The 27,557-nt window shown below is 37.0% G+C and overlaps 2 protein-coding genes across 6 annotated transcripts in view; one reads left to right on the top strand and one right to left on the bottom strand.

Annotated features, from left to right (window-relative positions):
• COBLL1 (cordon-bleu WH2 repeat protein like 1) overlaps positions 1-27,557 on the top strand; it is a 166,534-nt gene that overhangs the window by 54,953 nt on the left and 84,024 nt on the right. The gene's annotated exons all lie outside the window — the stretch shown is intronic.
• On the bottom strand, positions 25,884-26,733 carry LOC112064559 (hypoxanthine-guanine phosphoribosyltransferase-like). The gene has a single exon (XM_055088240.1). The coding sequence runs from the start codon at positions 26,731-26,733 to the stop codon at positions 26,077-26,079; it is 657 nt and encodes a 218-aa protein (XP_054944215.1). The 3' UTR covers positions 25,884-26,076.

Genomic DNA, 27,557 nt, shown 5'->3' with positions numbered 1-27,557 from the left:
GGTTAGGGATGTCTTCTCAGAGGGATTAACATTAGAACTGGCTTGTTAGGGACTTCCCTGGCGGTCCAGTGGTTAAGACCCCACACTTCCACTGCAGGGGGTATGGGTTCCATCCCTGGTCAGGGAACTAAGATCCTCCATGCTGCACAATGTGGCAAAAAAAAAAAAAAAAAAGGACTGGCCTTTTAGAGAGAAGCAGCACTTTGGACAGTGGATGTGCACACATCACCAAAGGAATTCATGGAAGCAGCCATGCAAAATAATTATATATGTGAACACCTTCTATATGCTTTAGCAGTGTGTAAGGAACTTGGGAGGACTAAAGAGATATCTATGTATTATTTTGAAAGAATGGAACTTAAAATTTAGTTAGAGATACAAAATGCAGACCTGAAAATAGAACAATAAGACAATCTAGGATTATAAGTATTGCCAAGTGTTTATGGTGTGGCTTCTGCATCTGTGCCTGTGGGGATAGCACTCCCTTCTTCAAGGGTCTTAAAGTGTATTTGAGAATATAATAATTTATGTGTGTTACATAAATGAAAACTTAGCATTTTAGTCAGTCCATAAAATTAATATGAATGAAATTAGAGATAAGTGCTGTGAACACTATGAAATGAGAGAAACCATCATGAGTTGAGGAGAGAAAAGCATCCTGAGAAGGTTGCAGTGGTCCACTTGGACCTGCTGCTTCTCTTTGTGGCCTGGTTTGGCGTGTAGAAAGAGTGTAACAAGATCCACTCCCATCAGTAGTGTTTGATGGTTTGAACTTCATTCTTACCTCTTGCTGCAAGATTAGAATGTCTGATGCCATTATCTCTTAATCTTTGATGTGTTTGGAATGTCTGGGATGGAGGAAGAGATTTTAGTGTTTGTTTCTGGCCAGCCCCACCAGGGCACGTGTTTCTGACACTGATTAACTGGATGGCCTTTTTCAGGGCCACAGCCCACAACCTGAGAGGTATGCACCCTGCCTTTCTGAGAGACCTGTGGAATGTTGGCATTTATTGTTGGATTATTGCTGTGGAAGTCCAAAAGTACATAGTCATACTCACATACTAATCTTACCTTTGTATAATATAAGAAAAAAATGTTGGAAAGTGACAATCTACTGAACTATTGATAACTTTTAAAAAATAAATTTATTTATTTATTTTATTTTTGGCTGCATTGGGTCTTCGTTACCGTGTGCGGGCTTTCTCTAGTTGCGGTGAGCGGGGCCTACTCTTCGTTGCATTGCGCAGGCTTCTCATTGCGGTGGCTTCTCTTGTTGCAGAGCGCGGGTTCTAGAGCGCAGGCACAGTAGCTGTGGCGCACGGGCTTAGTTTCTCCGTGGCTTGTGGGATCTTCCCGGACCAGGGATCGAACCCGTGTCCCCTGCATTGGCAGGCAGATTCTCAACCACTGCGCCACCAGGGAAGCCCAACTATCGATAACATTTTAAACCTAGCCATTTTATTTTAAATATAACTTTCTTTGGGAAGTTATTTTCTAGGAGATAAAACTTATACTTGCAATAGATTTTCTTACTATTTCAAACATTCTAATATGTTCAACTTTTGTTAAACATTATGATTAAGTGGTATATTAATAGACATGTTACCTTTATATCCTAATTGCTGTTATGAAGTGTAAATCTTTCATCAGAAATCTACTTGTTATGTTAATAGCAGTCTTAAAATATCTGGCTGGTTTTTTAAAATTGTGATAGAATACACATAACATAAAATTTACCATTTTAACTATCTTAATGTGTATAATATAGTAGCATTTAATACATGTACAGTGTTGTGCAACCACAACTATCCAGTTCCAGAACATTCATCATCATCCCCAAAAGGAAACCCATACCCATTAAGCAGTCACTCCACATCCTCCCTCCCCAGCTCCCGGCAACCGCTAATCTGTTTTCTGTTTGGTTTTTGATGTATATACTTCGATGTCATAGCTTGCAAAATAATGGAAGTACTCTGGTTTGATCTTTATTGCTCAGTTTATATAGTGGTATAATAAAACTTTTCAGTTTGTTAGACTCATTATCTGATCAGGTGAGTATTTAAAAAAAAATACATAAAACGGGAATTCCCTGGTGGTCCAGTGGTTAGGACTCCATACTTTCATTGCCGAGGGCGCGGGTTCGATCCCTGGTTGGGGAACTAAGATCCCACAAGCCATGAGGCACAGCCAAGAAAAACCACAAAACAAAAAAACACCAAAACCCAAAAAACATTAACCATCATAGAGAGTTTATTTAAGGATGAGCAGCTCTACTTTAGAAATTTTCTTTAATATTAGCATTAGTAATTCTCTTAATGGAGTAAAAAAACCTCACAGAATTGGAAATAAGTAGGTCAGGCATTTTCTTAAGCTTTTATAATACTGAGAATGAACAGCTATAACCATGCTAGCCATCAAGGTTATTCACACTTTTGTAATCTGTGGAAATCTAAAACTGTAAAACATAAAAGTAAAAGGCAATGCAGAGTAACAGAGGAATTAAAAGTATCGTCTAAATGAAAAAATGTTCTAAATTACAAGGATAAAAATTCCCTTTTTCTCTACTGGATAGTCTTCTCTGAGGCCAAAGAAAAAATAGCATTATAAAATAATGTATGACTTTTTTCAGGTTTAAAAATTATATGCATTGATAATGCATGATATTATCAATTTATTTAGAAAAGCATTTTTACTTTTTCCTTAAAAAGCAGTAGTGACATTTGAATACCTGGTTATGCTCTTGATATCTGTTGAAAAGTATCTGTTTTATTGGTTTTCTCTGTGCCTGTAGTTCCCTTATGCCTTCTAAAAAAAAATGTTTTGAGCACAGAGTGCTTATAGATACACTGTTTCACAGTGAAGCCCTTTGAAACACAATCAGGTGGGAAGATTAAATTTGGAGCACATTTGGAATTAAATTTGACTTTAAATTTAGTGGGCAAGAGTGTAGGTCTAGAGTCAGACTGCTTGGGTTCAAATCTTGCCCCTCAGTTGTACTACTCCATTGACAAGACTCTCTAAATAGTTCGTATCCTTAAGTATCTTGCAAACAAATAGAGTGCCTGTTTGTGGGTTGTTGTGAGGAGAGTGAAAGAGGGCCTGAGGAGTGTTCTACAAAGAGCCTGCTCTGCAATAAGTGTCCAGTGGGTGTGAGCTGCTCCTTAGCCCCATGATGATGCCAAAACATTCTTTATCTAAAAATTAAAATGTTAGCCCAACATTTGTACAACTCATTAGGAGCAACTTTATTTTTTCATTTTTTATTTTTATTTTTTTTTGCGGTACGCAGGCCTCTCACTGCTGTGCCCTCTCCCTCTGCGGAGCACAGGCTCCGGGCGCGCAGGCTCAGCGGCCATGGCTTACGGGCCCAGCCGCTCCGCGGCACGTGGGATCTTCCCGGACCGGGGCACGAACCCGTGTCCCCTGCATCAGCAGGCGGACTCCCAACCACTGCGCCACCAGGGAAGCCCGTGGAGCAACTTTATTTTAAGCAACCTTTCACAAAACTGTTCCAACCCCTCTCCTTAAGTATCCACATACTTTTTTTCTTTGGACATGGGCTGCTATTGTGATGTTTTTGTCATATGGATATGAGGCACCTAAAAAATAAGACTTTTTGATTAAAAAAAAGTAATCATTTAACACAAAGTAGATAAATGGCTATTTTCTATGCATTATTCATTGTGATCTACATGTAAGGTGTTGAATCTTGTTTTCATGTTTCTGATTTTAAAGTCGTGAAAATTACTTTTACAATTAAAATGCAACATTATGAAGTTCAGAATATTACAGAGGAGAACATATTACTCACTGCTGGTGAAATTCTGGAGGGGTGTATGTGTATTTAAAATTCTCCCAAGATGAAAGAAACACCAAGGGGAAAATATGCACATCACAGGCAAGATATTCTTAAGGGGCATCTGTTCTAGTGTTTGACGAAGTGGAAGAACACATTATTAACTGGGAATTATATTTACCCCTTGCCCAGAGACCTCACAAGGTGACAACGTATCTTCTTGAAAACACAGCATCTCCACTATGTCTTTGCTTACCCTGCCTTTGGATTTCCACTTAGCCTGGCAGAGACACTGGCAGCACCACCCAGGACAAACAGTATTTAGGTTTCTAAATAAGGCACAAAGCTGAAAATACACAAAAGTGGAGTGGTTGCTAAATAAATAGGAGTCCTGCAGCTCCTGTCCATACTTTGTGGTGATGATGTCTTTGTAGAGCTCATAACCCAATATCCTGGCAGTCAAGGAAAATAATATTTAATTCTTCAACTAATGTTTAATTATTAATTATTTTCCAAGAGGAAGCCACACTAAAAAAGTTGGTCTAGGAAAAGCCTTCATGAAAAATCTCAAAACTTTTGCATGTGACTCACTCAGAATCCCTTAAAAAAAATATATATATATTTTTTAAGGGATATATATATATATATATATATATATATTTGTATGTATCTTTAAGTTTAAATTGACTACTAACTTATAAATTAAAAAATTTTGAACTGACTTACCCCTTTTTTGAAGGGGGAATTGAATAGGATTACTTTCTAAATTGTTTACTACAAAGGTCTGCTTATGTTCTCTTTGGGACACTAGAAATCTCAATAAGTGTTTGCTATTTCAATGCTGCAGGCACTGTGCTGAGGACTTTCTCTATATTACCCCTGAGTACACATTACTACCACCCCATTTCACAGATGAAGATCTAAGATAGAGTGAGGATAAGTAACTTGCCCTGGATCACACAGCCACTTAGTGACTAGGCTGGGAATCAGCCTAGGTGGTCAGCTCTATCTTGATAGACTGCCCCACATTTAGCAAAAGTAACACTTTGCTTGGATTGTAGGACAGGGGAGTGATGCTGTGATTATGTACCTAAACTAAAAAAGGAATAAAAGTTATCATAACTTTACCCCATAAAATATGAAAAGTGCATGAGGCAAGCTTTGTTCTCAACAGGCCTCACCTCAGGAGCAGTGCAACAGGAGAACTTTCCACAGATGGAGGCCTGACCCACATTTCCCACCTGCACATCTCTTACTTTGCTTTTAGTTGTGCATCTAAACTAGTGGAGCTCAATCCCCGAAACTCTTCTTCTTTCCTCCTAGACTGAACTACTGGGACAGTGGCTGGTGGAGGAGCCCTAGTGTGTACGGTCTCTGTTGCAGGAGCTGAAGGGCCTTGTTGGCAGAGGTGCTGGCAGGGGGGACCCTCCTGCTCTGAGAACACAGCCCTGCCTGGGCCTGAGTGTCAGTGGGAGGCTGGGAGATGTCCTGCAGTGAAAAGACTGACAAGGTATCTCTTGTCAGAATTTAGATTCTGAAGGGAGCTGGTTTTGTGGGGGACAGCCAGACCAACAAAACATACAAAGAAAAATAACAGTGATATGTGTTTTGAAGAGAATTAAAATAGGGTGATGTGATAGCAATTGCTTTGCTACTGTAGATGAGATCCTTGAAAGTCTTTACAACAAGCTGAGATCTCAGTGATGAGGAAAGTTCAAAGGGAAAAGCATCCCAGGTCTTGGGAACAGCAAAGGCAAGGCTGTTAAGACTGGGAAGGCTTATGGATAATAGGCCTACAAGAAAGCTAAGCCTGCTGGGGCACAGGGGGCTATGAAAGCGCTGTGAGAGTCTGAGAGGGCCAGTCTTGTTGGGCTTCATTCAAGGATGAGGCTTTTGGGATTCGTTCTTAGAGCCGTAGGAAGCCTTTGGAGGATTTAAAACAGGGAATGAGTTGATAGTTTATGTTTTAAAATGATCACCGTGGAAGTTTTTGGAAGAGATTATTGGATTGCGGCGTGAGTGCAGAGGCAGGGAGACTGTAGTGGCGTTGCCGGTGGGAGGGGGTGGTGGGTGGACCTGGGATGGTTGTAGTGGAGATTGAGTGTATGGATTCAGCATCTATTTCAGACTAAATGTGGGCAATGAGGGAAAGAGAGGACTCGAGTTTAATTCTTAGGTTTTTGGCTTGAGTGGGGCTATTTATTGAGATGGGAGAGACTAAGGGAGGAGAGACAAAGATTTCACTTTTGGCATTGTCAAGTTTGGGATGCCTAATTAGATAGCGACTGGGAGATGTAAAGAAAATGGGTAGCAGTACCCAGGTAGGGTGACCATGCAATTGATTGTGCAGCCAGGGACACCTTTGAGAGTGAAAGGAGGGTGGAGTGGGATTTGGATTTTAAATACTAAAGCTGGGACAACAAAGGCAAATCGGGACTGTCTTGGCAAACTGGAATGTATGATATGTAGGAATCTGCTTCCAGGCAAAGATTTCAGGATTGACAGTATTAGATATTTAGAATACTACAAAGAAGTCAAGCGAGATAAGAATGGAGAAGAGGCCTCTTCTTCAATATCCACCAAAATATGAGCATCACTGGTGATAATAAAAGCATAGGACAGCCTTATCTTAGTGGGGTTAGGGGATGGCAGCCAGATGGGTGTGGAATTCTGAGTGGATACAAGGTAAGAAAATAGAGATGGAAACTACAGTTACTCTTTTAAAGAGGTTTTGTTGTGGAGAGGGATGTTGGTGAAAAATATCTAGAGTGCTATAAGAGACCACTGAGTCTCATCTAAACCCGAAAGGAAGTCCCAGAACTTCCCAGTGGAAGTTCTTAGTTTTATTTTAGGCTACAGCTGCATGAGATTCAATATTGCACATATGGAAGAAGAAATAATGCTTCTATTAGTGAAAATAATGGGACATGTAATTTTGGATCAAAGTTTCTGTCTGTTGTTTTTATTGGAATAATCTGTATTTGATTTTGAATATCCTAGAAAAATTTGAATTGTTGCAAAGATGAACTTTGATTTAAAAAAGGACTGACTATAAAATTTACCCTTTCAGATTACACTTCATTCACATCAGGGCTCATATTGTTCTGGATTAGTGGGGTGAAGCCGTGTAACTCAAGTATCAGCTTCCATTGACTATATCGGGGTTTCCATGTAGAAAATAGTGCTTGTCTTGAACTAATTGGAGCATCTGCAGGGAATTTACCTGTTTCTTTTTCCTTTTTACAAAATTAAATGACTGATCTTTTCTCTGAATCTGATTTTTATATACCCAGCTTTCTTCACACTATCTACAAATAATTTTTTCTTTACTATTATATGGATGTGTTTCTTAACACTACCATCTAATGATTAAATTATCTAGTAAGATGTTGCTTAAATTTAAAAAAAAATTACATATGTTGAGAATCTGCAAGCATTTATAACTTTATAAAGGAGACAAAAACGTTGAATTCTCCGGTTTTAAAATTGCTTGGTAAGGAGTTACTTTTAAAACTACTGTGCAAAACACATTCTCTTCAGAAAAAGGACCTGTGAAAATGTTACATGATCGTTCCCGGAATGATTTTGTAAGACCAGTGAATTCCTCCTTTTACATATTTGCCAGAGGTAAGGAGTGCCTGGCACTTAACACACATGATAAACAGAAGAGTCAGTAACAGGACAGGAAAGTCGGTTTAACATTCTCTAAGTGTAAATAGTCAAAGGAGCAGTACTGTTTCATAGAGACTTTCTGAAAGAATTGTAAGTATATATGATTTGTAAAACTTTTGTAATAATTTCACATTTTCTAATCATCTGCTTTTAAAAATGGTCTAATATTTTCCTTTGAACTCTTATTCAAAAATGTTTAACGTGTGTGAGAACCATCAGAATTTTTATAGAAAAGGCTGAAGATTTTATGGGTTTTTGAATTGATGTTTTGGAGAGTAAATTACCTAATTTATTTTCCTTGATACATTTAAATGTATGGGCAATGATGTGACTTATGCTTGTTGGAGAAGAAAAAAATTTTAATATAATAATTCATTAAACTCCATGTATATATAAAATTAATTACTGCTGTTCATTTCTGTTCTTGATAACTTTCGAGCTTTAAGATGTGGTAAAATTTCTTCAAATTATCATGAACATTTCGGTAAGCAGTATGATAATTATACTTATCTAGGGTTTTCACTTTTACAAAGTACTAATCACTTTCTTTTTTAATACTCACAAGAACCCTATAAAGCAGACTTTGGATGTTTTCTTCATTCAACATCAGTAAACAAGAAAGCTGAGATTCAGAGGTGTGAAGTTACTTAACAGAGAATTCAAACTAGAATGAAGCATTTTGATCCCTAGATTTGGGCTCTTTCCCTTATACCGTCCTGGCATGGGACCTCTCTGTATTAACAACCCTTTAGGTAGTGAGTAAAAATAGCATTTAGTAAAATTTACCTGAATTAAAAAAAAGCACACGCAAAAAACCCAGTGGTTAACACATTACTCTTAGAGCAGACCCTGAATGTAATATTAACTCTGTCAGCGTGTAATGTGAATAAGAAAGTTGCTAGTGGAAATTCTGACTTAGCTGGTGCTTGATTACATATAACCTTGCTTGCTTAACTAACCAAAGAACACAAATTAACTCATCACTTCACTTAGAGTAGAGTTCTTTTGTAAAAATGTGAAAATATGATTTGTAAAACTTTTAAAATAATTTCACATTTTCTAATCATCTGCTTTTAAAAATGGTCTAATATTTTCCTTTGAAAATATTTATTCTCTTTTTTTTTTTTTTAGAAGATGTTGGGGGTAGGAGTTTATTAATTAATTTATTTATTTTTGCTGTGTTGGGTCTTCGTTTCTGTGCGAGGGCTTTCTCTAGTTGCGGCAAGCGGGGGCCACTCTTCATCGCGGTGTGCAGGCCTCTCAGTATCACGGCCTCTCTTGTTGCGGAGCACAGGCTCCAGACGCGCAGGCTCAGTAGTTGTGGCTCACGGGCTTAGTTGCTCCGCGGCATGTGGGATCCTCCCAGACCAGGGCTCGAACCCGTGTCCCCTGCATTAGCAGGCAGATTCTCAACCACTGCGCCACCAGGGAAGCCCTATTGTCTTTTTAAAGGCCATACTCACCCCAATAAAGATGTTAAAAAAGATTAAAATAAAATAAAGGCCATACTAACCTCATCCCTTAAATAGATGCCTGGAATTATATAATCTTAGATGAAATGTGAAAATGAGTCTTTTTGTATATGCTAAAATTTGGGGGTAGAATATCTGTGGAGATTTGGTGACTTAAAAAAATAATAAGATGAAGAAAAATGTGAGCTAGCATTGTCTTGTGGTGGAAACTGTTTTTTTCCAGCTTTATTGAGATATAATTGACATACAACATTGTGTAAGTTTAAGGTGTACAGCATGTTGATTTGATACACTTATTTATTGCAAAATGATTACCACCATAGCTTTAACTAACACCTCCATCACATCACATAATTGCCATTTCTTTTCTTTATGGTGAGAACATTTAAGATCTACTCTCTTAAAACCTTTCAAGTATATAATAGATTATTATTGGCTATAGTCACCATGTTGTACATTAGATTTCCAGAACTTATTCATCTTATAACTGGAAGTTTGTACTCTTTGACCAACATCTCCTGTTTTCTCTACTTCTTAGCCATGGTTAACACCAGTGTCTGTTTCTCTGAGTTCAGCTGTTTTAGATTCCACATGTAAATGGTATCATACAGTATTTGTCTTTCTCTGTCTGATTTATTTCACTTAGCATAATGCCCTCAAGGTCCAGTCATGTAGTCACAAATGACAGGATTTCCCTTTTTCTCCTAGCTGAATTGTATTCCGTTATATATATATAATAGGTTATATCTATAAATACATATATATATATATATATATATCTGTGTCACATCTTCTTTATCCATTCATCCGTTGATAGAAATTTAGGTTGTTTCCATTATCTTAGCTATTGTGAATAATGTTTAAATGAACATGCAAGTGCAGATATCTCTTTGCTATCCTCTTTTTGTTTCCTTTGTATATATACCCAGAAGTGGGATGCTAGAATCATATGGTAGTTCTATTTTGAATTTTATGAGGAAGATCCATACTGTTTTCCATAGTGGCTGCACCAATTTACCTTTCCACCAACAGTGCATAAAAGTATTACTTATAACATGTTTAGTATTTAAAGAAGTCTTCTTAAAAGTGATAAGATTATAAAAACCTTTGAGAGTAGAGAAGAAGTAACAATTATTTGTACCTAGGAAGGATTTTACATGTTTCAAATTATAAATCAACTTGCTATTATAAAATATATCTTAAATCTGGAAAATAATTTGTTTGATAGAATCAAAGTGGTTATATATATATATATATTTTTTTTTTTTTTAACAAGGGCTATGTTTCTAAATACCTTGTAGAAATCTGACTTGCATAATTCAAATTTAGTTTTCCCATGGAAATAAATACGTGAGATTTATATTTTTCCAGTTTCACTCACAAAGAAACCTTATCATACTTAAGGTTCACATAAGTCAAAATAACAAAAAATGCAATATCATATTTTATCTTAAAGATCAAAAAGATTGTTATCTCCCTCTGGTTAATTGCTGCTAAACACACACTGAGGATTAAAAACTAAACAAATCCATTTATCCATGTAGGCCATGAGGTCAGATAGTTGAGTCTATAAATAAGCAGATTTAATGATGCCATTAATAAGGAAGAGGAGAATGTACTTCTCTGGTGTCTTGTTTACTCCCACTAAGCATATGTTGTTTAGAAAGCAAATTACTGAATCAGATGGAATAGGAAAAACTAAGGTAATAGAATTATTTAACACAAAGTCATTATACATTCAACATTAAGAGCATAATTACATTCCATGTTCATGTTTGAAATGATTATGCATTAATCTTTAGAATTAAATTTGGGTATTTTCTGCAGAATCTTGGAGTTATATAGTTATGACTTAAATGGATTGTGTGGATGCCTTCTTATCACTCATTAACCTTGTCAAAAGAAAGAGGAGAGTTACTTGTACAAAGACAGATTGCAGTGGTTAGTCTATATATATATGGAGATGTACAACTAGAAACTCATTTTTTCTAAACCCCACAGTTTCAACCTTCCCACAATGCTGTCCCTGGTAATGAGTCTCTTTCCCCCCTTTCCTTTTTTTTTTTTTTTTTTGAACTTCATCCTATTGTCAATTATGTCATTGAACTCTCAAGTCATATGGAAAGTCCCTGATAATTCTATTTGTCAAGGTAACTTGTTTGTTAACAGTTTTCACTTTGTAAAAAATGTACCTACCAAGCTCTTTTTTTTCCCCCCAAAGAGAAACTCTTTGGAAAACAATGTAAAACTGTTGTTTAAACAAACAAACAAACAAATTGGCTGGAGTATTAAATTGATGACTGGTTACATTTGATTGAGCGTTTCTTGGTTTTTTGTTTGAGAATTACTCTTGTGGAATCACATAAAGATGATTTACCAGTTTTCATAGTGAATTGGAAAAAAGGTTGTTGGTCAAAGTTACCTGTCATTTCTTGAAGGGCGGATATCAATACATTAAAAGATATCTCATCTAATTCATTAAAATATGCAATAGTCTATCAAAGAGAAATAGAAAAAGGATTTAGTTTTGCTTTTGAGATAAAATATAAATAACATTCTTTATCTTTTCTAGTTTTTATTTTTTTTACTTTTATAGTTTTCCTAAATGTAAAAATAACATGGGAACGGTGCTTATGAAATTTGGGGGACAAAAAGGAGAATGTAATGATCTTTTTGTGAGATCACTGCAATAAATATATCCAATTAGTTTTTATTTTAGGATCAAAAAGTGAATGTGTTGTTATTATTTTAGCTCTTTTATCTTGGCATTTATAACAACAGGACCACACCTATTATACCAGAATTCTTGTGTTAAAAAAAAGTTGTTAATGGCTTTGATATTCTAAGAGCTATTTTTGAACAAAATGTTTGCTAAGACTTTGTGCTGTATTGACCACCAGTACTTGGCATGTTATATTTGCCTTTGTTTCTAGTTCCACCTATTTCCTCAGGGAAAGTTTATATAAATGAGACTACTGTATATTTCTTTGTCATTTCCTTCTGTTGTTTCTCAGGAGGAAGAGTTGCAATGGATTTTACAGTATTTCTACACTACATTAGCTACCTTTCTGTGGAAATGAAACATGTGGTAGTTGGGAGGGCCTGGAATAGTATTCTGGGTTGCTTAAATCAGGCAGATGACACAAAAGTTACTTTTTAGAATGTGGGTGATTTCCTTTATTTGAAAGGACTGTGGTTTTATACAGCACAAAGGCATGGTTCTGATGAATTGGTCTTTAGCATACACGTCTTATGGTTTTCTTCAGGTGAGTCAGTGCTTCTTTCAGATGTTGTCCCCGAGAAGGTAACAATAAATTGTATTTATTGGATAGGTTCACACAATGTTGGTTTTTTTCTTTCCAATCTGTCACTCCAAATAGAACTTTTTTTTTTTTTTTTTTTTTTTTTTTTTTTTTCCCCAGTACGCGGGCCTCTCACGACTCACGGGCCCAGCCGCTCCGTGGCATGTGGGATCTTCCCAGACCGGGGCGCGAACCCGCGTCCCCTGCATCGGCAGGCGGACTCTCAACCACTGTGCCACCAGGGAAGCCCCAAATAGAACTTTAAGATCTCCGATTGTTGTTTCGTCAGAGCTGGATGCACACAGTAGGAGACTGAGCAATAGAAGGGCATGGGAGAAAGGAGATGGGCTTGGAAATGAACTACCCTGGGTTAAAACCTAGATCTGCTGTTCACTCACTGTGACTGAGGACAGGTTAATTCTCCTCTTGGGGATTTGTTCCTTATGCTGTAAAATACAGATAACAGCTACTCACAAGGTTGCTGTTAAGAATTAACTGTAATGCATACATAGCTTCTCGCCCATTGTATCTTAATAGATTGCACTGTTGATGTTATTAATGGGTGCTTTAGCAGTGCTCATTGATTGATCAAACCGAAAACACCTAAAGAGAAAGGAAGAGCAAGGTAACATTTGGGACTTTTTATGTGTAGTTGAGTAAAATGGTACAATAACAAACTTAATTTTTTGAGTACAGGAACTGATGTATTTTTTTCTGTACCCAAAGCCAGCGTAGGTGCTGAATAAATGCTTGTTGTATGGGAGTGTGTGTGTGGGAAACCAGTGTTTCTTTACCTCGTGGTTCAGAGTTCTTTCTCATGTATCATAACCTTTAACTCTGTATGATTACTCCATTAAGGGAGCTCATTTTAATTAATCTATAATTTCACCTTTTTCACAAACAGAGATATAAAGTACATTCTTACTTGCCGATGATTGCAGGAGAATATATATAAAATAATTTCTTTGGAAGAGTTGACTAACAATGTTAAGAAAATATTAGTAAAAGGTAAATGACTTTATATTAGACGGGAGGAGGAAGAGAAAACTGTTTTAATGGGCTATAGATGTTAGGAATCCTAGTGGTTGTTTGATTATTTTTATACATTGCTTTAAAGACAATCAGATTTTAGTACAATTGGGAATAATTTATTCCTTGTACAAGTTTTCCTTGTTTTCTGAGAATCAGGGTCAAATGGTGAAAGGAAACTGTCATTTCATGCCAAATATATCAAATGTCCTATCCTAGTGTGTTTCTAAGAAATTAGGATTTTTTTTTTTAATTGGGAAAACATTTGAGGACCTGACTCTATATGTGTGTGTGTGTGTGTGTGTGTGTGTGTGTGTGTGTGTGTGTATCTATATGAAAGAGAGAATTCATTCATTCAACAATATTTTATTAAGCACCTTCTTTGTGCCCAAAATATTCTGGATCCTTCAGGATATAGCACTAAACCAGAGAGTAAAATTGCCTGGACTCAGTGAGCTTTCATTCACTAATCAGAATTCACTAATCTGAACTAATCACTAGTCAGAATTGTGACCATTTAAAGTAAGCCATTGGAACATTAATGTCATTGTATGAAAAGTAGAGTATGTAAACTGGGATCTCTTTGCTTAGTATACCATTATGTGCTTGCAATAAAGAAAGAAATACCTAAAGATAATTCAGGAAATAGGAAGGCCAGCTCTTTCACAGAGATCTTTATCTCTGTCAATATTCTTTGTCAATAAATATTATTTGGTTTTCAATTTCGTTGTGATTTTTTAGTTATGATGGCACAAATAAGATTTTTAATAGATTTTTTACTTCCCTTTACTAAATTATTTTATTTACTTGGGGATTGAAAATAGTCATGAAAGCATTTAATTAATAGGAATGAATTGTTTCTGGGGGAGGGATAAATTGGAAATTTGGGATTAACAGATACAAACTGCTCTGTATAAAATAGATGGACTGCAGGGACCTGCTGTGTAGCACAGAGAACAATATTCAGTGTCTTGTGGTGGCCTGTAGTGGAGGGGAATCTGAAGAATAACGTGTGTGGTGTGTATGGCTGAGTCACTTTGCTGTACGCCTGAAGCATTGTGGGTCAACTATACTTCAATAAGAAAGAGGGAGGGAGTGGAAAGAGAAATTGTTTTAGGTCATTCTTCCTTGGATAAAAGGGATTATTTCTACAGAAGGTTGAAAATGATAGTTTCTGGAGAGTTATACTTATGTATTTATATCTCACTACTCTTAGATTATTATTCTAAGAGTATTATTATTATTATTATTATTGAGAGAAAAATTAGTACCATTTCTGACATGTTTGATCTGACCCATAGTGTTCTAATTTTTTACTCTCTGTCTTATAAAATTCAGCGGAAACTAAGAGACAGGTGGTGTGATTTTTGCTTGGACTGCAGGTGTTTGGATGAACTAACTAAATTGAGTTTTGAGTCACAATTTCTTAAAAGATTTGTCACTGAATGGATCAGAGTTTTCCAGGAATCTTATGTCTAGTAATTCTGTAGAAGCTCTTAAATTTTAGTCAGCTCAGTCACTGGGTCAAGTAAGATTTCCATTCCCTTAGTAAAACATGCCGAATGGCTGTCCTGGCACAATGAACCCCCAAAGCGGTAAGCTACTTTCTAGATTGCCTGTACATGCCTCTTGTTATATTTTATCAAAAATTTGTTTTGACTGTTTCCTAACCTGTTAAGGTCTGTTTTTACAGTTACTTATTGTAATAATGTAATTAACCTAAATATTATAAACACATGATTTGAATTCATTAAGAGAGTTCTATAAAAGCGAAGTTAAATACTTCAGAAAGAATCTTTGGTGAGCCAGCTACCCTGCCCCTCCCCCCAAAATGTATTATTGAATTATATGTGAATGAGACACTGAAAGAATGAAATAAAATGCTAAAATCAAGGAATTTGCGTTCGAATTGCTTGCAGGTGTCTTGAAATCCTTGGCTTAATTTAAAAAGTTAGAAGTTGAGCTTCCTTGGTGGCGCAGTGGTTAAGAATCCGCCTGCCAATGCAGGGCACACGGAAAAAAAAAAAAAAATGTTAGAAGTGGAAGGCAAGCCTTTATGTGCTAATTATACAAGAAGTACAAGGTGAAAATTTAGTCAGTGGGTACAGCTGCAAATACAAACATTTCACTCTACATCAATGAATTAATTTATCTGTATATTTTAAGTTAAAATGCCTAAGGTTTACTTGAACTTTTGATTTCCCACTTTAAGTGGCTTTTTAAAGTAACCTACTGATTAGAAATGTTAAAGGATTTTTGTTATATTTGCATTCCTTTTTGATCATTTTCCTAAATCACTATTCTCAAACTGTTTTCTGTAAGATAACATTAATATCTATTCTATTTATATATTTAAACTCTTGATAATTTTTTTTCTCCAAATGAAAATTTTAAATATATAAGAAAAATACAGAATACATTTATGCAGTTTTATGTGTGAGTATAAAAGTACAGTTTGGGGGCTTCCCTGGTGGAGCAGTGGTTGAGAGTCCGCCTGCCGATGCAGGGGACACGGGTTCGTGCCCGGGTCCGGGAAGATCCCACATGCCGCGGAGCGGCTGGGCCCGTGAGCCATGGCTGCTGAGCCTGCGCGTCCAGAGCTTGTGCTCCGCAACCGGAGAGGCCACAACAGTGAGAGGACCCCGTACAGCAAAAAAAGAAAAAAAAAAAAAGAAAAGTACAGTTTGGAACTACACTTTGTTGTATAAGCAGTACTTATGGGGGAATCTCATCTTTTCTGGGTTTAGGTAGGAAGCTAGTATGTAAGTTAAATGCAGTTATGCTGTGTTTCCATTACACCAACTACCTCTTCCTTTGTTAGGTATGTTAGTCTGTTCAATGATTGTTACTTTGTATCTTGTCTTAAATATGTTTAATTATATTATTCATTATATTTATTGTATATTTAATATTTATACTAACCCATTGATCTGTAGTTGAAGAAAAATGGCTTAATGGGAAAGCAGAATCTTATGGTCCTTGAGCTGTTTTAATTATAATCAAAATGTTTCTTGGATAATCAGTTTGTGTCTGAAGCTCTGTTTGGTACAGTCTACATGTGGCTTATAATTCTTGAATATCTATTGGTCTTTCCTGAATATGTGATCATTTTAAGTGCCAGTGACTTCAAATAACTTTGAGGAATCAGGGCTTTAAACTATTTTCTTGTGCCTGTTGGGAATTGGGAGGAATTATTACGCTGAGTACTAGGAAGAGGCTATATTGGTTTTGTTGTAAAGTCTTCACATGAGTGATGTACCAAGAAGGTGTGTATAGACTTGCCTGTAAATGTTCATAGCAGCATTATTTACAATAGCCAAAAAGTAGAAGCAACCCAGAGTCCATCAATTGGTGAATGGATAAGTAAAATGTTGTATATTCATACAATGGAATTCTGTTGGGTTAACAAGAAGTAACAAAGTACAGATACATGGTACCACATGAATGAACCTCAAAAGCATTACAGTCAGTGAAAGAAGTCAGACACAAAAGTACACATATTGTATGATTCCATTTATATGAAGTATCCAGTAAGGCAACTGTATAGAGACAGAAAGTTGATTAGTGATTGCCTAGGGCTTGAGATGGGTTAGAGTTAGGGCAAAGATATTAGAAAGGAAAATGATGATCTTTGCGTACCTGAAGCACTTACTAGGAATAGTAGAATGGAAGAAGTAATAAGGACTTTTGTTTTTAAATATATCTTCTGTGCTATTATTGTACCCAACAGAATTAATAGTTCCTTTTGCATATCATCTAACACCCAGTTTTTATTTAAATTTCTCTAACAGTCTCTTTGTCCAACTTGGATTGAGTTTAACACATTACTTTGGTGGTTTTGTCACTTAAATCTCTCATTCTGTATCAGTTCTTACCCCCGCTCCCATCTTTTTCCCCACATTGTCAATTTGTTAGAGAAACTGGATTGTAGACTATCCACATTCTAGATTTTGCTAATTATTATGTTTGATAATTATTAAACAGTTGAACTATTTGAGCATAATCAGAAAATGACTAATTCTTCATCCAAAAGAATTAATTTTCCACAGAGCTGAGAGCAAGTAAGCTAGCATTTAGGAGCCTGTAGCAACTGTTTAAGATAGAAATCAGCAGTCTTTCAGAAATGAGCAGCCTTAGGTGTTCTAAGACTTGATTTATTCTGTTATATTGCTACATTTCTCCTGGTAATAAGATGGATGGAAGACAGTGGGAAACTGTGAATCATCCTCCCTGAGGAAAGGTGAAAGGGGCCTAGCAGGTGTTTGGCACAAAGACCCCCCCCACAACGTAAAAGCAAAAACCATGGGTCCGGGGTTTGAAAGTCGTGCCACTTAGTGAGGGAATAATTGAAGGAAGTCTTGGCAGAATTCTTGGGTTTTAATTCTTATTTTGTTGTACGTGAAGTAATGTCTAGGTTGGTCTTTTAATGCTTTATTTTCCAACAAAAGAAACTTTTAGATCAAATGCCTTAATGCTTATATATGTGTGTGTAGTTTGCCAACAGTAGTGATTTTACCTAGAAGCATAGGTAAGGACCTTTTATAGACATTTAAAAATGTGACCTTTTTTCTTATTGAGAATATGTTTTCCCTACATGCCTTTGTTTTAATAACATGTTTTTTTTTAATATCAGCATTTTCACTTCTGTATTGCTATAACAGATTTGTGTTATGAATAATGGTATTTGTGTTTTTAAAATAGATCATTTGTCTTTCACTGAGTCTATAAATGAGAACCTCTTGGCTCAGTAAGATAGTCTGTGAATGAGGTTCTGTGTAGGTAGGACTTCTTTAGTAATTAGCCATTAAATAGAACAATACATGTTGATGGAAATCATTGGTGGAGATCATTGTGGAGATCATCATTCTAATACCTTTGCCTTTATTTTAGTCCAGTGGGTCTCAAACTGTAATGTGCTGGACCACTAGTATATATATCACCTGGACCCCATATGCAGATTCTATTTAAAAAGGTACAACATGGGGCCACCCAAGTAGATCTGTATTAGAAACAAGTTCCATAGCTGATTCTAATGCTCATTGAATTTTGAGGATCACTTCTTTAGAAATATTTTTATTGTGTTTTACTTTTAAATAGTTTGACTTGGAAGAAATTGCAGAAATAGTGCAGAGGTTTCCCTCTGCCTTCCTCCAAGCTTTCCCCAATAATAATGTCTTACATAACCATAGTACATTATCAAAACCAGGGAAGTGACTTTGGTACAATACTATTAACTTAGGTACAGACCTTATTTAGATTTCATCAGCTTTTACATGCATTCTTTTATTATTTTTAAAAATTTGTCTTGGGCTTCCCTGGTGGCTCAGTGGTTGAGAGTCCACCTGCCGATGCAGGGGACACGGGTTCGTGCCCCGGTCCGGGAAGATTCCACATGCCGCGGAGCGGCTGGGCCCGTGAGCCATGGCCGCTGAGCCTGCGCGTCCGGAGCCTGTGCTCCGCAACGGGAGAGGCCACAGCAGTGAGAGGCCCGCGTACAAAAAAAAAAAAAATTTGTCTTGATTTATAATTCTGTGAAATTTTATTACATGTATAGATTCGTGTGACATTCCACAATCAGAATACAGAACTGTTGCATCACCGTAAAGGAATTCCCTCATGTTTGGGATCCTCCCGGACCGGGGCACGAACCCGTGTCCCCTGCATTGGCAGGCGGACTCTCAACCACTGCGCCACGAGGGAAGCCCCCTCTTTTTTTAAAAAAATAAATTTATTTATTTATTTTATTTTTGGCTGTGTTGGGTCTTCATTGCTGCGCGTGGGCTTTCTCTAGTTGTGGCGAGCCGGGGCTGCTCTTCGTTGCGGTGCATGGGCTTCTCATTGCAGTGGCTTCTCTTGATGCGGAGCACAGGCTCTAGGTGCATGGACTTCAGTATTTGTGGCACGTAGACTCAGTAGTTGTGGCTCACGGGCTCTAGAGCGCAGGCTCAGTAGTTGTGGCGCATGGGCTTAGTTGCTCCATGGCATGTGGGATCTTCCGGGACCAGGGCTCGAACCTGTGTCCCCTGCATTGGCAGGCAGGTTTTTAACCACTGCGGCACCAGGGAAGCCCCCTTATGTTACTCTTAATAGTTACACCTTGCCTCCAGTCCTGGTAGCCAGTGATCTGTTTTCTATTACCATAAGTCTGTCACTTTGGGACTCACATAAATAGAACCATATGGTATGTAACCTTTTGAGACTGGCTTTTTCACTCAGCATAATGCCCTTGAGATTATCCAAGATGCTGAGTGTATCAATGCTTGCTTTTTTATTGCTGAGTAGTATTCCATTGTGTGGATGCATCACAGTTTGTTTATTCATTCTCACATTGGAGTACATTTGGGCTGTTCCCTGTTTGGGTTTATTATGAGGAGAGCTGCAATAAACATTGACATACAGGTTTTATGCAAACATAAGTTTTTGTTTCTCTCATGTAAATACCTAGGAATAGATTGCTGGGTCATATGGTGTGAGTATGTAGCTTCATATTACACTGCCAAACCGTTTCCTGAAGTGGCTGTGCCATTTTGCACTCACCTTGTTCAAGTCACCTATGAGAGATCTAGTTTCTCCACATTCTTGTCTGTACTTGATATTTTCAGTAGTTTTAATTTAGGTGCATAGTGGTATTTCATCATAGCTTTAATTTGCATTTCCCTAAATGGATAATAATGTTGAGAATCTTTTCATGTGCCTCTTTCTCACATCCTCTTTGGTAAAGTGTTCAAACCTTTGCCCATTTTATGATTGGATTCTTTGTTTTCTTACTATCACGTTTTGAGAGCTCTGTCTATATTCTGGATATAAGTCTTTTTGTTGGCTATGTGACCTAACAAATATTTTCTCCCAGTCTGTGGCTTGTCTTTTTATCCTCATAACTGGGTCTTTCACAGAGCAGAAGACTTTACTTTTTGATGAAGTTTAGTTTCTTGATATTTTAAAAATCTTATGGATTGTGTCTTTGATGTCATGTCTGAGATTCTTTTGCCTAAGCCTTAGTCCCAAGGATTTTCTCCTACATTTTGATCTAAACATTGTATAATTTTATGTTCTACATTTAGATCAACTTTAGGTTAATTTTTGTATAAGGTGCTACTTTAGATTTTAATATTTCTAAACTGTGAGACACTATTTCCAAGTAGTTTTTCTAGCCAGTGTTTGACAAAACTTGTAGCTAAGAAACTTAACTTGGAAAATCCATTCCAAGGACTTTTCTTTATCAGTATGCAGTGAATGTTATGCCTTTGAATACGGTTTACGCCAACACACAGTCCTCCTCAACATAGATTTAAAACTTTAACACAGACTGATGACTAAATGCTGTTTAGTATTTACCAAAGTACATATTTGAGAGTAGATTATTGAGATTGTGACTTGAAAGCAACTTCTGCTTTCATTTTATGGTTGGTTAATCTACCAGTGTGCTTGCTTGGCTGAAATATACATTCCCACTGTTTAACATGCATATCTGCATATATTTTAATAATTATAACATCCACATTTAATGTTTTTCAGTTCCTTACTTAGCGTGCTTTTGAAAATTGAAAAAACATTCCAACAAAGAACTCTTTTTTTTTTTTTTAAAGACAATGTTTTTAGAGCAGTTTTAGGTTCACAGCAAAACTCAGCAGAAGATACAGGTTTCCCATAGACCCCTGTCCCCACACATGCACAGCCTCCCCCATTATCAGTATTCCCCACCAGAGTGGTACAGTTGTCACAACTGAACCTACACTGACACATCATAATCACCCAAAGTCTACTGTTTACATTAGTAATCACTCTTGATGTACATTCTACAGGTTTTGACAAAAACATAATGACATGTATTCATCTTTATAGTATCATGTAGGGTATTTTCACTACTCTAAAAATGCTCTGTGCTCCACCTGTTCATCTCTCCCCACAACTCCTGGCAACCACTCGTCTTTTTTATTGTCTCCATATTTTTGCCTTTTCCAGAATGTAATATAGTTGGAATTACACAATATGCAGCCTTTTCAGACTGGCTCCTTGCATTTAGTAATATGAAATTAAGGCTCCTCCATGTTTTTTCATGACAACAGCTCACTTCTTTTTTAGTGGAAAAAATGGAAATAATGGGATAATATTCCATTGTCTGAATGTACCATAGTTTATTTGTCCATTGGCCTACTGAAGGACATCTAGGTTGCAAACTAAGAACATTTTAATTTCCTTTTAGAGAAGAAAATTTCTTTTTTTACATTTACTATTTTGTTGTTTCAGAGAACATAATAAGTAAAACAATTCAATTGTGGAAGATTTTTTTATCTTAAATTTAGTAAGTAACCTCTTTTGAAAAAGTGGAAGTATAACTTTATAGGGCTTTTTATACTTAATTTTTACATGGCAAGGAAAAAAGAAGCCCAAAAAGTTTTGCATAATCCTCTCTCCCCTTGTTTTTTTAATCATTTTTGAATTTTTAAATTGTAGTGTCAAGCACATTTTTTATTTACCTTTTCAGACTAACTTCCATAAATGGCACTGACTTTTCCATATATCAGTACATTGCCTGCAAGGCAACAAATACGAAGTTCAAAGGAAGCTTTCAGTAGATGCTGCTGAGCCCAGTTGCTACTGACATGTATTACCTACTGAGCAGAAGCCTATGCACAGAGTGAATGGGGCATCAAGTGAGCACTGGGTCATGGTTTTGGAGTTTCAGTTTGTTTTGGAGAAAAATTACTTGCTAATCTCTATAAATGTTTAAGAATTTAATAAGATACTAATTTTTTTTAAAAAGGATAACACTTGTTAAGGGATTATCTATGTAAAACATTTGCACAGTTCCTGGAACTAGATAGGCATTCAGTTAAGTTAGTTTTTGTAGGGTCCATTTAGGATATCTTTGAAATTGTTTGGTTGGACTAATTTCATTTTTAAGCTACTGGTATTAGAGGACCTCATGTGGTATTTCTTTAATCTACCCAGATTTTTTCTATAGCACTGAGAACACAGTGGGTGCCCAATAATATGGTTGACTGTCTTGTGACTCATTGTTTACATTGCTTTCAAGCCTGTTTTTCAACTTTGCTTATTTGTTTTGATGAATTTTTAATCTCCTCCGTTGATACTCCCTTTTCTACTGAAGGCTTTTCTCATCTCTCTTCTTGTTGATGTTTGACTTTCTTTAACTGTGCATAAAATAAACATCCCACATAAGATATTTAGGAAAACCCTGAGACAAGCTGAAATTGCAGCAACATTTATGGGACAGATATGAGAAATTTAATATTTAATTTTTAATGTATAGATACACTTTCCTGCTCTATATCTTTGTATGGGGTTTCCTCAAGTGTGTATATATATGTGAAAATGTATTCACTTATATTTGTACATTTTTCTGTGTATAAATTATAACTCAGTGAAAAATATCAAGAGAAATTTATGTTTTCCTTCCTTCCATAAGGACCTTCCTTCTTAGAGAAAAGGAAGCAAAAATATAATGGGGTGGCTCAAGATGGCAGAGTAGAAGGACGTGCACTCACTCCCTCTTGTGAGAGCACCAGAATCACAACTAACTGCTGAACAATCATTGACAGTCCCACATAAGATATTTAGGAAAACCCTGAGACAAGCTGAAATTGCAGCAACATTTATGGGACAGATATGAGAAATTTAATATTTAATTTTTAATGTATAGATACACTTTCCTGCTCTATATCTTTGTATGGGGTTTCCTCAAGTGTGTATATATATGTGAAAATGTATTCACTTATATTTGTACATTTTTCTGTGTATAAATTATAACTCAGTGAAAAATATCAAGAGAAATTTATGTTTTCCTTCCTTCCATAAGGACCTTCCTTCTTAGAGAAAAGGAAGCAAAAATATAATGGGGTGGCTCAAGATGGCAGAGTAGAAGGACGTGCACTCACTCCCTCTTGTGAGAGCACCAGAATCACAACTAACTGCTGAACAATCATTGACAGGAAGACACTGGAACTCACCAAAAAAGATACCCTGCATGCAAAGACAAAGGAGAAGCTGCAATGAGACTGTACGAGGGATGCAATCACAATAAAATCAAATCCCATAACCTCTGGGTGGGTGACTCACAAACTGGAGAACAATTATACCACAGAAGTTCACCCACTGGAGTGAAGGTTCTGAGCCCCACGTCAGGCTTCCCAACCTGCGGGTCCAGCAACGGGAGGAGGAGTTCCCAGAGAATCACCACTTGAAGGCTAGTGGGATTAGGTTGCAGGACTTTGACAGGACTGAGGGAAACAGAGACTCTATTCTTGGAGGGCACACACAAAGTAGTGTGCGCATCAGGACCCAGGGGGAAGGAGCAGTGACCCCATAGGAGACTGAACCAGACCTACCTGCTAGTGTTGGAGGGTCTCCTGCAGAGGCAGGAGCTGGCTGTGGCTCGCCACGGGGACAAGGACACTGACAGCAGAAGTTCTGGGAAGTATTCCTTGGTGTGAGCCCTCCCAGAGTCTGCCATTAGCCCCACCAAAGAGCCTGTAGCCTCCAGTGCTGGGTCACTTCAGGCCAAACAACCAATAGGGAGGGAACTCAGGCCCACCCATCAGCAGACAAGCAGATTAAAGTTTTACTGAGCTCTGGGCACCAGAGCAACACCCAGCTCTACCCACCACCAGTCTCTCCCATCAGGAAACTTGCACAAGCCTCTTAGATAACCTGATCCACCAGAGGACATACAGCAGAAGCAAGAAGAACTATAGTCCTGCAGCCTGTGGAACAAAAACTACATTCACAGAAAAATAGACAAAATGAAAAGGCATAGGGCTATGTACCAGATGAAGGAACAAGATAAAACCGCAGAAAAACAACTAAATGAAGTGGAGATACGCAACCTTCTAGAAAAAGAATTCAGAATAATGATAGTGAAGATGATCCAGGACCTCGGAAGAAGAATAGTGACCTGGAAGACAGAATGGTGGAATTCACTGCCGTGGAACAGAAAAAAGAATGAAAAGAAATGAAGACAGCCTAAGAGACCTCTGGGACAACATTAAACACACCAACATTTGCATTATAGGGGTCCCAGAAAGAGAAGACAGAGAGAGAAAGGACCCGAGAAAATATTTGAAAAGATTATAGTCGAAAACTTCTCTAACATGGGAAAGGAAATAGCCACCCAAGTCCAGGAAGCACAGAGAGTCCCAGGCAGGATAAACCCAAGGAGAAACATGCCGAGACACATAGTAATCAAATTGACAAAAATTAAAGACAAAGAAAAATTGTTAAAACTAGCAAAGGAAAAATGACAAATAACATACAAGGGAACTCCCATAACAATAATAACCGATTTCTCAGCAGAAATTTTACAAGCCAGAAGGGAGTGGCATGATATATTTAAAGTGATGAAAGGGAAGAATCTACAACCAAGATTACTCTACCTGGCAAGGATCTCATTCAAATTCGATGGAGAAATCAAAAGCTTTACAGACAAGCAAAAGCTAAGAGAATTCAGCACCACCAAACCTTCTCTAAGTGGGAAACACAAGAGAAGAAAAGGACCTACAAAAACAAACCCAGATCAATTAAGAAAATGGTAATAGGAACATACATATCAATAATTACCTTAAATGTGAATGGATTAAATGCTCCAACCAAAAGACACAGGCTGGTTGAATGGATATAAAAACAAGACTGCTATATATGCTGTCTACAAGAGACCCACTTTAGACCTTGGGACACATACAGACTGAAAGTGAAGGGATGGAAAAAGATAGGCCATGGAAATCAAAAGAAAGCTGGAGTAGCAATACTCATATCAGATAAAATAGACTTTAAAGAACATTACAAGAGACAAAGAAGGACACTATATAATGATCAAGGGATCAATTCAAGAAGAAGAAATAACAGTTATAAATATATATGCACCCAGTATAGGAGCACATCAATACATAAGGCAAATGCTAACAGCTCTAAAAGAGGAAATCGACAGTAACACAATAATAGTGGGGGACTTTTATGGACAGATCATCCAGACAGGAAATTAATAAGGAAACACAAGCTTTAAATGACACAATAGACCAGATAGATTTAATTGATATTTATAGGACATTCCATCCCAAAACAGAAGATTACACTTTCTTCTCAAGTGCACACGGAACAGTCTCCAGGATAGATCACATCTTTCTTTTTTTCTTTTAAAGAGACAGCCTTTATTTTAAGGATTTTTACATTGAAGGCTTCAAAAAGTGGTAGGTTTTTAGAACTTATTTACCTGTATTTAAAAGGAACTGTTGACAAAGATTTGCCAGAAATAATCTGAACAAGTGGGAAAATACAGTTAATACTACTGAAACCTACTAAAATAACTCCAGGACATATGGTTTATCCAACATAATGATACCTCTCAATGCTGTCACTGATATGAAACTGACTGCTTCTTTTCTAAACACAGTGGTATAATTAACAATATTCAGTCACTTCTGTTCTTTCCTGAATATATAAAAATTAAAATACCAATTAAAAAACTAATATATTCTTCTCTGTCAATGTTTCTTACAGGTACAATTTCAATATTTTCATTCAGTAGTGGTGTGGTTTAAGAGATTTTTCATTCAGACGTCAAACAACAATCCACCCAAAGGAAACTGATAGTCTGTAGGCTCCTAGTGCAAATAAAGAGTTAGGGAATGCAGCAACTGGCCTTTCTAAAATACAAAACGGATAAAATCCTTAGAAGATACATGAAATAAGCTCTACTAAGCAGCTGGCCACAGAACTAGAACATCTGATCATTTTCCTGGTGATTTCAATGGGACTCCAGATGTTTCCAAACTCAACTTGAACTCTCATCTTAGGCTTTGTATTTTGCTTTTCCAGTTTTGCTAATGACACAAACATGATTCAAATCCCTGAAGTATTCATTATAGTCAAGGGCATATCCTACAACAAACTTGTCTGGAATTTCAAATCCAGCAAGGTCTGGTCTATATCCAACACTTCGAGGGGTCCTTTTCACCAGCAAGCTTGCAACCTTGACCAGCTTTGGATTATGCTGCTTGACCAAGGAAAGCAAGGTTTGCATTGTTTTGCCAGTGTCAATTATATCTTCAACAATCAAGACATTCTTTCCAGTGAAAGTTGAGAGATCATCTCCACCAGTTACTTTTATGTGACCTGTTGACTGGTCATTACAGTAGCTCTTCAGTCTGATAAAATCTACAGTCCTAGGTATAGATCTATCACTATTTCTGTTTATTGCTTTGATGTAATCCAGCAGGTCAGCAAAGAATTTATAGCCCCCCTTGAGCACACAGAGGGCCACGATGTGATGGCCTCCCATCTCCTTCATCACATCTCGAGCCAGCCATTTGGTCCTGTCCATAATTAGTCCATGAGGAATAAACACCTTTTCCAAATCCTCAGCATAATGATTAGGTATACAAAATAAAGCTAGGTCATAACCTGGTTCATCATCACTAATCACGATGCTGGGACTGCGGGTCACCATAACGGAGCTGGCTGGCATGCGGGCTGAGGGAAGACTGGGGAGGAGGAAGCTGGCAGCAGGGCCAAGCAGTAGGCAGCACCACGCATGAAAGCCCAGGATAGATCACATCTTGGGTCACAAATCAAGCCTTGGTATATTTATGAAAATTGAAATCCTATCAGGCATCTTTTCCAATCACAATGCTGTGAGATTAGAAATCAATTACAGGGGAAAAAAGGTAAAAAACATAAACACATGGAGGCTAAACAGTACATTACTATATAACCAAGAGATCACTGAAGAAATCAAAGGGGAAATCAAAAAATATCTGGAGACAAATGACAACGAAAACACGACGATCCAAAACCTATGGGATGCAGCAAAAGCAGTTCTAAGAGGGAAGGTTATAGCAATACAGACCACAAAACCCAAAGTTAGCAGAAGGAAAGAAATCATAAAGATCAGAGCAGAAATAAAGGAAATAGAAACGAAGAAAACAGTAGCAAAGATCAATAAAACTAAAAGCTGGTTCTTTGAGAAGATAAACAAAATTGATAAACCATTAGCCAGATTCATCAAGAAAAAGAGGGAGAGGACTCAAATCAATAAAATTAGAAGTGAAAAAGCAGAAGTTACAAAGGACACCACGGAAATAGAAAACATCATAAGAGACTACTACAAGAAACTCTATGCCAATAAAATGGACAACCTGGAAGAAATGGACAAATTCTTAGAAAGGTATAACATTCCAAGACTGAACCAGGAAGAAGTAGAAAATATGAACAGACCAATCACAAGTAATGAAATTGAAACTGTGATTAAAAATCTTCCAACAAACAAAAGTC

The sequence above is a fragment of the Physeter macrocephalus genome, chromosome 2 (assembly GCF_002837175.3).
Source record: "Physeter macrocephalus isolate SW-GA chromosome 2, ASM283717v5, whole genome shotgun sequence".
In the NCBI taxonomy this organism is placed as follows: domain Eukaryota; kingdom Metazoa; phylum Chordata; class Mammalia; order Artiodactyla; family Physeteridae; genus Physeter; species Physeter macrocephalus.
This window is presented reverse-complemented; position numbering and strand designations above follow the sequence as displayed.